General features: G+C 36.5%; 2 protein-coding genes across 2 annotated transcripts; one reads left to right on the forward strand and one right to left on the reverse strand.

Moving 5' to 3' along the window:
- The first annotated feature begins 182 nt into the window (after positions 1-182).
- LOC105163965 (transcription factor bHLH90) lies at positions 183-3,277 on the forward strand. The gene is made up of 8 exons (XM_011082501.3): positions 183-570; positions 696-887; positions 993-1,065; positions 1,345-1,413; positions 1,498-2,013; positions 2,113-2,307; positions 2,393-2,569; positions 2,769-3,277. Exons 1-8 carry the CDS (start codon positions 470-472, stop codon positions 2,829-2,831), a joined length of 1,386 nt encoding a protein of 461 aa, XP_011080803.1. The 5' UTR covers positions 183-469; the 3' UTR covers positions 2,832-3,277.
- A 777-nt stretch (positions 3,278-4,054) lies between these two features.
- SKS3 (SKU5 similar 3) lies at positions 4,055-12,106 on the reverse strand. Its single transcript, XM_011082238.3, has 9 exons — positions 11,685-12,106; positions 9,906-10,015; positions 9,563-9,833; positions 9,294-9,432; positions 7,157-7,520; positions 6,417-6,782; positions 6,235-6,313; positions 4,823-5,019; positions 4,055-4,484 (listed from the first exon to the last, which is right to left on the reverse strand). The coding sequence occupies exons 1-9, from the start codon at positions 11,832-11,834 to the stop codon at positions 4,373-4,375; spliced, it is 1,788 nt and encodes a 595-aa protein (XP_011080540.1). The 5' UTR covers positions 11,835-12,106; the 3' UTR covers positions 4,055-4,372.
- Positions 12,107-12,848: the final 742 nt, after the last annotated feature.

Below are 12,848 nucleotides of genomic sequence, written 5' to 3' on the forward strand. Positions count from 1 at the left end.
ATGTAGTGAAAAATGAGTTTATCATTTCCTAATACTGCCCATGTGCAGTTATCAACTGATCATCACTCAAGCTTTTTGAACCATTCTTTGGGCAATTATTTTCCCACCTGCATTTCTTGTTTTGTGCGTACAGTTTTTAGCTTTTTGCCAAATTGTATCAGCATTCTCCTCCTGCAGTTGATACAACTCTGCCCATTTTCAGTCTCACATGGAGAGAGAGAGAGAGAGATTCTTCTGACAGATTTTCTACTGATATAGGGCGAGGACACTGCATTTTGTAAAGTTGGTTAGGCTTGTCGTCCAAAGTTACCTTTAGTATAAACAGAACCATGATTATGTTGAAATATATACAAAAATGCATATAATGATCTTGAGAACAGTCAATATATATATAGATGGACCTTTGAACTTCTCAAAATACTAATATAAGTGATTCATCAAGTCCAGAAAAATACAAAGAAGCATTCAAATGGCAGCTTTAGAGACAGTAGTGGAGTGGCTGAGACCCCTTGTGAGAAACAAGCCATGGGACTACTGTGTCATTTGGAAGTTAGGAGATGATCCTTCCAGGTAGTACTTGCTGTTAATAAGATTGTGCTTCTTTTTCAAGAATGCCCATATGTTTATCTTTTGTCTTCTCATAGTTCATCAGCTTTCTTGAAATTCTTTTCTTGATTAATTGATCTTTTTTCCAGGTTTATTGAGTGGGGGGCATGCTGCTGCAGCGGTGGAAACAGCCCTGAAAACATCATCAAAGTAAAGGATGAAAATGGTGTGGAGAAGCATTTGATTGCTGAATGCAAGGATAGGTTGGTCAAGCATCTGGTTGGAACTAATGCTTGCAAGAAGCTTGCACAGTTACCCTCTGTCATTCCATTGTATTCTGGGTAATGAACACCTTCATCATATGTTTTCATTGCAAAAATGTATTTGTGTTTAGTGGTGATGATCAAGAAAGAAGTGTAGTAATAAATAAGGTGAAATTTAAGCAGGATTCATGGGGATGTTGTGATATCCAAGCAACCAAGGTGGACAACCCAAAGTAATCCCTCTGCCTCTGATGATGTATGTTGCAAATATCTGTCTCTGAACTTATAATTTGATCATCTAATGTTTCTAATTTAAGTTTTGATGCGTAACAGTAAGTAGCAACTTATGAACTGGGCTTACGTAAATGAATTCTTGGGTCGTAGGCCATATTGTTTTCTTGATAACTTGCTGTCATGACGGCCCTTATTGTTTTTGACGGAGATGCTTTGAGATCTTACTTTGTTAAGTTGGTATACATTGGAAAATCATCTCGAGGAGTTCTGCAGTTAATTTGAATCACTGGAATTGTGGCAGGAAACAAGTGGAACTCAAGTTCTCATCCCAGTAGCCTGTGGTTTAATTGAACTATTTAGCACAAATCATGTAAGTCGCTGTTATTTCTGAAATATAGTGTTGAGTACTCTTCTTCAGTGAAACATCATGAGAACTTGCCTTATTCATTTCCAGGTACCAAGAGATGAGAAGATCATTGATTACATTTCTGCTCGCTTCAACATCAATCTTAAACAGGAGAACGCAAATGAGAAGGACCGTTCCAATTATAACCTTGGAGATAAACTTTGTGACCCTGATCACTCTTCATTTCACTATCTAAATTTTCTTCCTCGGATACCCCAACCTAACAACTATTCTAGCTTTGAAGGATCATCCACTTGTTCCAGTCTTTCAAACGAACACCAACTACTTCAAATAGGCCCTGATCCCATGTTTGGTAGCATGTCGCCTGAAAAATCAAGCAGAGAATATGTAGACTCACCAAGCAGCAGTTTGAGGTTGAAAAGGAAGAACTATACAGATGTTTCATTGGCACAGGGCAACGATCAAACAGTAGCGGTGAAGATTAGACAGAAGGCAGAAAAGGGACCTTACAAGTCGAAGAATCTTGTGACAGAGAGAAACCGGAGGAAGAGAATCAAAGATGGAATGTTTGCTCTTCGTGCACTAGTTCCAAAGATTTCTAAGGTTCTCAAAAGATCACATTTTCTTATGCAATTCCAGACCATATTTGCAACTATGGTTTACCTTGTCTATCTCGATCTTTTTTTGAACCTTTGTTCTCAGATGGATAGAGCTTCTACGTTGGGAGATGCAACCGAGTACATAAAAGAGCTCGAGGAGACTATTGAGAATTATTATGATGAACTGAGAACAATGGAAGAAGACCCTAGCAAGATTAATGATAATGCTAAACCAGATCTCCCAAAGTTGATCGGGGACAAGAGCGCAGCTGGTGGTAGTGAAAAGAATCCAGTAGAGGTCAGGAAAACGTTCCTCGTCTTTAGAATCTAAACAGTCTTCACTGTCGTTTGCATAACATTTGCCATGTGTTAGCAAATTTCAGGTAAAGGTTGAAGTAAGCCAGCTCGGGAGAAAAGATTTCTTGTTGAAACTTATCTGCAATCAAAAGCGAGGTGGCTTTTCAAGGTTGATGGAAGCCGTAGATTCCTTAGGACTCAAGGTGACGGACGCCAATGTCACCACGCTCAATGGCTCCGTGTTGAACGTTCTCCAAGTTGAGGTATGGGAAAAGAGGGCTTTCCTTCGCGTTCTTGACATGCAAAAGTTCATATGAAATTGTGACCTTTGATCTATTTTTCTATCACTTTCTAAGTTTCATGCAACTCTGGTCTTCCTATTTCATCCTTCACATAACCAAGTGGTTGACTGAGTTGCTCATCTCCTAACATACATATGCTGACAATGTTCTCTCCTTGAAGGCTAATAAAACAGAGGTAGAGCCGAATGCTTTGAAGCATTCACTGCTCCAGCTAGTAAACTAGACGATGAATGATTACAGTAGTAAAATCAAGAAGGGAAGAAGGCCAGACATACTTGAAGTGGAAGATGTCCTCTTATAAACATCGAGAAGTTCATGCATATCGAAATCATGCAAGGAAATCGCTTGTTAATCTTGATTTCCCCATGAGAACTTTCCAGAGTGGTTCAGTGAACTACCTAGCATCAGCATCTCATTTCATGTCTGGAAATGTGTAGTAGATTATATTGTTGCCTTCTTCTGACATACACTCTTTAGTTCTTAAATCCTGCATCAGTGCTGGAACATCTTTTCTCATCAAATTTATGTAATGATGCTTTATGCTGATGCAGCTTGGGGTCTGAAGCACAGGATAGAAAAATAAGCAACCTTGTGTATTACCTATGGATTTGAGAATTGCATTAGCAATATAGTTCTAATGAATTATGTGCCCCTTTTAACATTCTGAATTCTGCTATCCCACAAGTCAAAAGTTAAGATCGTAGCAACATTCATCGACTGCCCCAACCATGGCCAGCAGCTCAAGAGATCCCGGACAGGTGCTCAAACTGGGATTTTCAGAAGTACCTGTGGTGGGAATCTTGGATGCATGGATCTAGGACTTCATGAAGATAGATCTGAATATAATGAAATGCTGCTGATTTTTAGAGAACAGTACTATAGTTTATATAAAATTTTGTGAATGCATTGCCTCAGTGTAGACCAACTACTAGCTGAACTTAGAATTACTCTCTGAGATCCTACAGGAGTTTCGACAACTATAATCAAATTAGGCTACAATATCCCATCACTGGTCCAGTGGCAACAAAGCATACTAAAAAATGAGTTGCACAAACACAAATTTTGCAATCTTGGAGCACAATTATCTGACTAATCTGCATATTCATCCCTCACATTATGTAGCCAAACACAAGTTCTATGGCTAGTCTGGATTTCCAGTACCATAGCATCCACTACAACCAAGTCGAGATCACCAGAAAGGAGAAAAATGAAAGATTTTCTCGTCTCTCAACGACCATGGATCATATTATACAAGACTGACAATTCTAGCAAGAAAAATTTATGGTTTTGACGATAAATTCATAGCAAATCAGATTGCAACTTCTCGAACTGCATGGCTGTTAACATGGAACCAAGAGGTCATAGCCAATTCTTGCTACGATAATGCTTTGAGAATTCAGATGATTGCAATGAGAACGACGACGTCAAGCACTAAACACCAAATACTGGCAGCAAAATTTCAGAGTGTTTTTATCAGTTCCAAGAAATCAATATTAAATACAATTTGCCAATGCTCATGCTAATAATGCTCACACAAAAGCTAGCAATTATCTTACTCATCTCAGACTCTACCTACATTACATTTTCTTTAGCAATATCATGCACTGATACTTGAGTTAAAGAAGATACAAACAAGATATTATACACGAATTCAGAATAAAAATATATAGCCTTCATATCGCCTCAGCACCAAACAAGGAACCGCGGTTTTGTTTCGTCTATCCTCTTAGATTGGAGTTGAAAAACCCATTTAATTTCTTTGAATCATATGATGCCTGATATTCCTAATAAAGCTGCAATAATTGCAACAAGAACAATCTCAAACATCTTGTCCAGAGATGGTGCTGCAGAGAAGTTGACTCTTCGAGCCTGGTCCCTGCAAGAGTTATATTCAACAGAGGTTACAGATGAGTCATGGTGTTAACATTTTGTTTGTCATAAGGTACTGAAATAGATTCTATCAACAAAATCATTTAATCTTTTTACAAAGATGTCTAAACAACAATTCTGTGCACTATAAAGTTAGGACTTAGGAGAAATTTTATGACAATGAATCTAAAATATAGAGAATAGTATCCATTAGATTAAGCAGCCTGTTTAGCATTATCTGAAAGTTAAAGAATCAACGGATAACACTTTCACAGGAACGATTATCCAGGGGAGAAAGAATAGACAAGAAGAAACGAAATGAAGTGAATATATTTCATCACTTACCGCTGCAAGTTAGATAGTACACCACAGTAGATGGCATTCTCAGGCAACTGAACCTCATTGTTGTCATTCTCTGGATTTACAACACTGACATAAACTTCTTGACCAAGATACCATGAGTCAAGATTTTGTGTGCGAAGGTTCCACATCCCAGCATTATCAAGAGATACTAAGATAGCAGTCCAAGCACCAGGAAACACCTGTTATCACGTAAAAGGCTTCTCAAGACACTGGCTAATTTTTTTTAAAATAGAAATCACAGGGACACAAGCATGGATAGAAGAAACCTAATACCAAAATTATGTGAAGACTAGATATATAAGGAAATACATGGGCACGTATAGAAAGAGAATTGATTTCATATAAAGAGCTTTTATTTTACTCTCACAAAATTATAGGCAAGTCCACTACACTATGTAAACAACAAAGTAATTAACAAATTGCAGAACAAATTTAGGTCAAGTTTTCAACTGAAAATAAAACTTATATATCATGTTGTAGATAGAGTCTAGTGATCATTGATCCATCTTCTATTTGTTATAATTTACTGTCAAACGAATAGATCCCTCTCACAAGCTTTCCAAGCCTGTTTGAGCAATATTAAATATGGGATGAGTAGGCTAGTCAAACTACAAGATATATTTTATTCAAGCTCTGGAGGATATTGGGCTTGGTTCAGCTCATTGCAGGCCCAGTTATATAACATTCAGATACTCAGAAATAGTGTTTAGACAATATTCTCATACACCACGGGGGAATAGCAGCTATCATGTAGTTATAGCACAATAGAGTCTTGCAAGGTCATAGGATGTTGTGGAATAGGGCATTATAGACAGCCATGCCTGAAGCCACAAGTCGAACTTCTTCATACATGTATAATGTGTGAAAGATATGCCCTACAATATGCAGAATATGCCTCACCTACAAGAAATCTCAATCAGATGCCACAATTATTGAAGTTCTACCCATAACATTATTTGATCACATCTCCTTAGCTACGGGCACCTAGTAGTTATTGCACATGAATACAATAAGTAAGGCAATGATGCTTTGCCATCTGCTGACCCATTTTCTTTGATACAACTTATTGGAGGAAATGATGAGAAGCACTAAAAGGGATATAGCACCCAACATGAATTAGTAAAGACAAAAGACTGAAAGGAAAAGTTATCTTTCTTCTTCAGAGCCCTGATAGGTTGCAAATCGAAGCCATCAAATCAATTTGACTATCAGCGTTGATAATCAAACATTTCTTTCTAATCAGTGACAATAAACAAACTAATATGGTAGCAGAAAATTTACTTTTCAAATCTTGTTGTTTCTTGTAAATTTAAGAATTCCAAACATGTTAACATATCCTACCAAACATCACAATGTGTAGAAACTCAATAATCAAAATTTAGGAATCTGATTACCTGGGTAGTGCAGCGAGCCACCCCATCCCATTTGTTATAGGTGCTTCTGCTATTCTCTGTCCACACTCCATAATCCATACTGTGGACCACATGAGAATTGATATCAAACTTCAGACAACAATCCCCAGAATTTTAAGAATAACAAACCATGAAACCCCAGAATTCTGCTGAAAAAATCTTACCCAACGACAAAGAAGGCATAGCCATCAAGATGGTAACTCTGAACAGAGGTATCATTGTTTTGGAAAATAATTTCCATAAATCCTTTGAAAGTTCCATTAATTAAAGATGTGTCTACTTTTGCTGGTCTATTCATGAACCTATTAGGAAAGTCAAGCTTGAAAACCCCAGAGACATTAAATTGTTGTGCAAGCTTGACAGGTGTTGAGGGAACTATATATGAAATTCCATTTAAAGTAGTACGCCTTTTCCCATCAATAAGCTCTGCAGGCCTATTGATGATTACATATACATCAGTCACAGTTATATCACCATATTTGAAAGATCCCTGTGGGTTGGGGCGAGCAGCTCCAGCAGAAACATTCCATCTGTATCAACAACATTGCATATGCAATCAGCTGAAAATAAAGAGAAAACATAGGAACAATGTACTACTTGAGAAATCTGAATACAGAGGAAAGATGGGAAGAGAAATAATCCCTTGTAAAGTTTCATTCTGAAGCATTAGTCTAGAATTAAAATCCTTCTCCCTTGACAGAAACTTCCATAGTTTGCATAATAAACAAAGAAACAACCTCACAAGTCCCAGACTATGTGTTGCATAGTGAGATGCATATATTAACACCACAACTAGGGAGTTTACAATCTCAGAGATGTTTCTATATGTAACAAGTGAAACAATGCCTCATTAGTTTCAAAATAAAGTAATATAAGAAATGGAAAGACTACATTTGACTACAACCTTATGGATCTTGCTTGATTCATTGAGAAATACGTGTCATATTCATTAGGAGGGTCTGGAAGAGGACCTGAAGCAGGCCCCTGTGAATTTGAGTAGTGCAGTATAGCAACTCCTGGAGCCTTGGTCCAAGCTGAGGCATTGACAAACCGTGGACTGGCAACAATGTAATAATCACTGCTAGCATTTTGATCCATTGTAACCAAGAATGAGTATGACTGACCGACATGGATATCCATGTTTGAGTAGTTCTGTTGTACAGTATAAGACCCTTCAGTTTCTACAAGAACCAAGTTATGATTTTGGATCCTGAAATTCAAGCTAGTAGAGATTCCGACATTGTGAACTCGCAAGCGATATGTTTTGCCTGTTACACATGAAATTCATCAAATGGAAGTTTCATCATACATCAATTTCACAGAGTTGATTGTTCGCTGTTTCGAACAATCCCACCATGTTGTCAGTTTAAGATAGGTATTTGATGTATTCCTTCAGGTCTCAGAAAGAATTTCTTTCAAACAAATTCAGTCAATACCCAGTAGAAAGGAAAAGTTAAGCTATAATTGTCTAGCCGGTTAAGTTCTCAAAAATATTTGAGGGCGTGTGAAGGTTCAACGCAAGTAAACAAGAAGGAACTAGTTCAAAACAAAGACAAAAAAAAGTATGCGCTATAAATGACTGGTATTAAGTTCATTTAGTTTGAAACTTTTAGCAATCAGTGAATGGAACATGAAAAGCATGTTAGTATTAGGGACACCTTTGTGGAATCCCCAAGATGACTGTTTAAGGTGATATATGGCATCGGATCTGATTTCCTTGAAGTGACTATCAATCAGCACTTTAAGCCTTCCAATTTTTTGGAAACACATTCCATTAAAGAATCTAGTGCTAAAATTTCCAAGCAATTCCAATACCCCGGAAAATATAGAGCAAAACAGAATCTACTAAACTAAAGAAGTGACTCAATTTCAGTCATCAATAGTATTTTTCATAAGACAAATCCTATTATCTGCAAATTTTGTCTACCTATGTTCTTCTAAATAAAATTGAAAACAACAGGATAAATTTGCTAGACCTTCTCCTTTGTGTTATTTCATGGATTAAATATTCCCGTAATTGTGTCCCTTCACCTCCATGTATACGTATGCCCTTAATGTGTATCAAATGATCCAGGTTTATAAGAGCCATTAACAGTTGTCAATGTGTAAAGAATTATATAATCAGTAATATAATTAATAACAGAAGAAATTATTTTGACAAAGAACATAATATCAAGCAACAGCAAGAAGATTAGGTGCAGAGAATGACTAAAAGTTCTCATCAAAATTTAAAAATTATTAAACTTGCATGTTTCACTTTTGAGTTGGAATTATTTAGTCAGTTTTAATTTAAAGAGTTGGAAATTAACCAACAGGCTAGAGATCTTTTATTTGTGTTCTTTCATGACCAATTTGGTTGAATTGATACCTTAGTACAGGAATTGGTGACTGCATATAGCTACTATGATATTATTATCAGATGCCTGTAAACTAGGGATGTGAAACTTGTGAAATACACGGAAAGGTTCACATGAAATTAGTGATAAGAAACTTCGAAGATATGAAGTGAATCAATGGAAACACTAGTTAAGAGGAAATTATCTATATGAATTATATCTGATCAGATCGACTACATTATACCAGAAAGAACATTATCGAATTCCATTTCTTCTTTCATCCTGCTTCTATTTCTCAGGTTCAACTCCTGTCATCGAGATGCCTTTTTCTCACTTTCTTGTAACTTAGAGAAGCTGAGGGGCTTGCTACCCTACAATTTTGACTAAGCTTCATTTTTGCCTAGTTTATTTTCCATATTGTTTCATGAAGCAATTCTAAATCTTGATGCATGGTATATATTGCTGGCCAAGCCGAGCAGAGATAGGTTGAACGGTTAGGATACAAATTCGTCTGTCATCGTCACACCACAAACTTTAAAGAGCAAACTGCATCAGTTATTTCCTTTTATTTCGAGAAATTCCATTGTCATATTTATTAGTAGGTCATTCAACAATAGCAAGGGTAATAATTCAAAACCCAGTTATATGTGGATCAAGGCACCAAAAAGCCAAGCTTTTAGCAGCATATAGGTACAAGATAAATACCTGGTTCAACATTTATTATCTGATAAAGAATACCATCCCGTACAAAGGCTCTATCAAATTGGTAAGGACCTAGCCCATTAAATAAGACACCATCAGGGGCTCCAAGGTCATTCCCGCTTTCGAGGTCATTTCTGAGTTCCTGTTTCTCCATAAGTTTTGATCAGTAACTAAAAAAACATAAATAGAATTCAAGAAATAAATACCTGCATAGAGGGATTACTGAAAGTGAAAAAAGAAAAAAACATGGAAGCATAGGCCTCTTTACCAACCTTGTGACTCTTTATGTACCAGTCACTAATAAAGAGGGTAATGTCCCCATCTGGTTTACCAAAAGGAACAGGAATAACTTCTCTGTTGTTGACGATGATGCCGCCATATCCACCTGCAGCTCGTTGGAGGCCAAGGGAAGGGAAGTAAAAGAAACTGCCTATCTGGTCTTTGACTTGAAACTGGTATGTCCAATTCCAACCAGCCGGAATAGGACAGTTTGTCCCAGAAACACCATCTTGCCATGAATTTTTTCTTTGTTGAATTCCGTTCCTGCACTTCTACAAGAACAGTTACTCCCATTATCATTATTATACGTTAATGTAATGAGATTTGGAAATATACCAGGTGAGCAGAAACGGTTCATCAAGATTATTTTTGACATTTACAACAACATTCCAATTTGTGGTGACATTCAGAATGGGGCCTGGAAATTGTCCCTCTATGCCAATCACCTGAAAATACAATTTTTAGGAGTCAGCTGCAGGCATTCCGAATGAAATAATCAAGTGAAACATCAGTTACTTATAAATGAAGCAAAACTGCAGCAAAATGAAAATTTTAAAGCTAATGAATGGAGGAAATAGAAGGAAGTTGAGCATACCAAAGCATTGAGCACATGAGCAAGAACAGATTACATTAAAGGTGGAAAAGACCTTGAAAGCCACAATTATGGATATTTAACATATGCCAAAAAAGTGAATAGTGGAAATGAACAAATCTAATAGATACTAGGTCAAAAAAATAAAGTGATGTGCATTAATTGTTGCACATTAAGTCCTAGACATTTTTGTTAAGAAATGAAACCCTTGGGCCTTTTTGCCCATAGCGCAAGGAAAGTTAACCTCGTCATGCATAGTGCACACCTAAATGAGTCTTGACGATTGAGTAATAGCACTGCACAATTGTAATTCTAAAGACAAAATAGATTAGCTGCTAGCAAGGCAACAAGTTAGACCGTGCATTTACAGTATATCACTGCTACCTACACCACATAAAAAGTTCTAGAGTATATCGTGTTTGATGCTTCAATTCAATAGTAAAATAGACCTTTCTTTAAATCTTATGCAATATCAATTCCCTACATTATACAGCCCTTTACTTATATAACAATTGGTGAGCTCAAATCTTATTGATCTTGGGCAGTCTCTACAATCAATAGGTGAAAGAAGTAAGGCTCTCAGGAACAGCATTAGCATACAGGCTCTAGATACTAGGATTCTTTAGCTTGAGGACAATGAACAGATGAAGTGCACATGGTCCTTAGAGAGTTGCTAAAGGGTACAATAGCCCATGCTACATACAAGGCATTTGGCCAGGGACCAGTACAAGGACAATGAATGGGCTGTTAGCTAGGTACTTTGAGCATGGTCGCTTAGGCTTGGTGGAAGTGAAGGTTCCAGTTAAGGAGTATTTATTGGTAATATAAATGCTCCATAGGACTAGAAAAATTAGAAAAGCTTAATTAGAATAATAGTTCGACTTGCAAATGAAAAACTAAGTGGTCTTAGCTTAGTGCTCAAAAGGTTTAAAAGATGAATGCAAGACTACTGCCAAAACATTTAATACTTGGATTCAATTCAAAGTTCAAAGGAAATGATTGCAAGAGAACATTATTATATAATAGCACACCACCATGCATGTATTAAGATCCTCACAAATATTGTACCATTTGAAATGTTCAAATCATTGCTGCCACTATAAATGAATCTTATCAGTACCATTATACCATAGATCCTTCTAACAATCCCTTAAATCGGCTGTTGTAGAAGGAAATGCACCTGTGATAACTATAAACAATAACGCAAATTCCAGCTCCAACATTTTATAAAAAATTAAAACAGTTTCTATTTCCAACTCTTTAGAATTCAACAGTGTTTCCTCCTCCACCAATTCAAAAATAATTGCTTGAAACTTTCAAGAACAAACCAACATTCAACTCACAACCATCCAGCATCTAAAACCAGCAGTTCCCATTGATAAATTCTGCAAATTTTCACAAACTACAAGAACCAACGTAGCTCCATAAACACTATACAAGCTATTCACCATCGAATTAAGACAAACCCACAAAGAAAAAACACAAAATACACCAATATTTAAAGTTCAGCAAAGAAAAACAACCTGTTGCTTGACCCCAAGAGGGGAAGCAGTAATGTAAGAGACTGTCCAGTCATAGAACACAAAAGGGTCTCCTGCTAAACCAACTCTGATCAAGCACAGAAGCAAACCGAAGCAGAAAAAATTGCAGTTAACTCGTGATCTAAGGAGCATTGATTGAGAATGACCACTGTATACAAAAACAGCGGCAGTATGTCAGTTCTCTCCCTCTCTCTCTCTCTCTCTCTCTCTCTCTCTCTCTCCCTGTTTATTTATTCTTACATATGTTTCCTTCTTCTCTGTGAGGTTAACTTGGAGAGAGATGTGGAGAGAATTCTGGGATCTTTGATGTGGTGCGGGTGTGCAAGTATGCGCTGGGAAAAGGCACTTGCAATGGTGGCTGGTAACTGCGTTCACACTAGTGATTTCCACACCCATCCCCCAGTTCGAGAGAATCGAGCCGTTGGTGCCTTTTCTTTTTGGTTTTTTTTTTTCTTTCTTTAAGAAATAATTTACAAATGTTATTTTATCCAAAAGATAAGATTTGTATAAATATATAATTTTAAGTAAAAAAATAAGTGTAAATTTATAAACTTTATGACCTTATTTTATCTGAACAAGTTGCCTTCTACGCATTTGATGTACGTGCAAAATAGTCTCAAGATATATGAATGCATGATGAAGAGTTTCATAAAGAAAGAGAATAGTCCGAACAATTTTGATTCTGTATGAATTGATTTTCGTAATTTGTCCTGTAATTTTAGAAATATTGGAATTTTATTTTTTTTTAGAAAAAAAAAAAAACATATGTCGGGTACATAACCTTTTAAAATTAGGTCTTTCCAGCCGAATAGACCAAAATCATTAAATCTTCGAAGTTACATAATAATGCATTGATAACATATTCGTTAGACTCAATCCTCTGATTAAAACCATTATGCTGAAACCTCTCAAAATAATATCGGATTTTGAAGTTATGACAAAAAATGATAAAATTGATAAGATAAGAAAGATGTTAGAAATGGATAAGAATCATCTTAGTAATGAGAAAATCACAAAACTTTACGAAAAATCTAATCTTATAGGACCAAAATTGACATCCTCCTTAGAGATGGTAATAGGTCCGAGTTGAACACAAACTCACCCCTGTTGAGGTGGGTTTTGAAGCCTTAAACGGGTCCAGGGACA

This window comes from Sesamum indicum, linkage group LG6, assembly GCF_026168435.1.
Source record: "Sesamum indicum cultivar Baizhima isolate 11 linkage group LG6, ASM2616843v1, whole genome shotgun sequence".
Lineage (NCBI taxonomy): Eukaryota > Viridiplantae > Streptophyta > Magnoliopsida > Lamiales > Pedaliaceae > Sesamum > Sesamum indicum.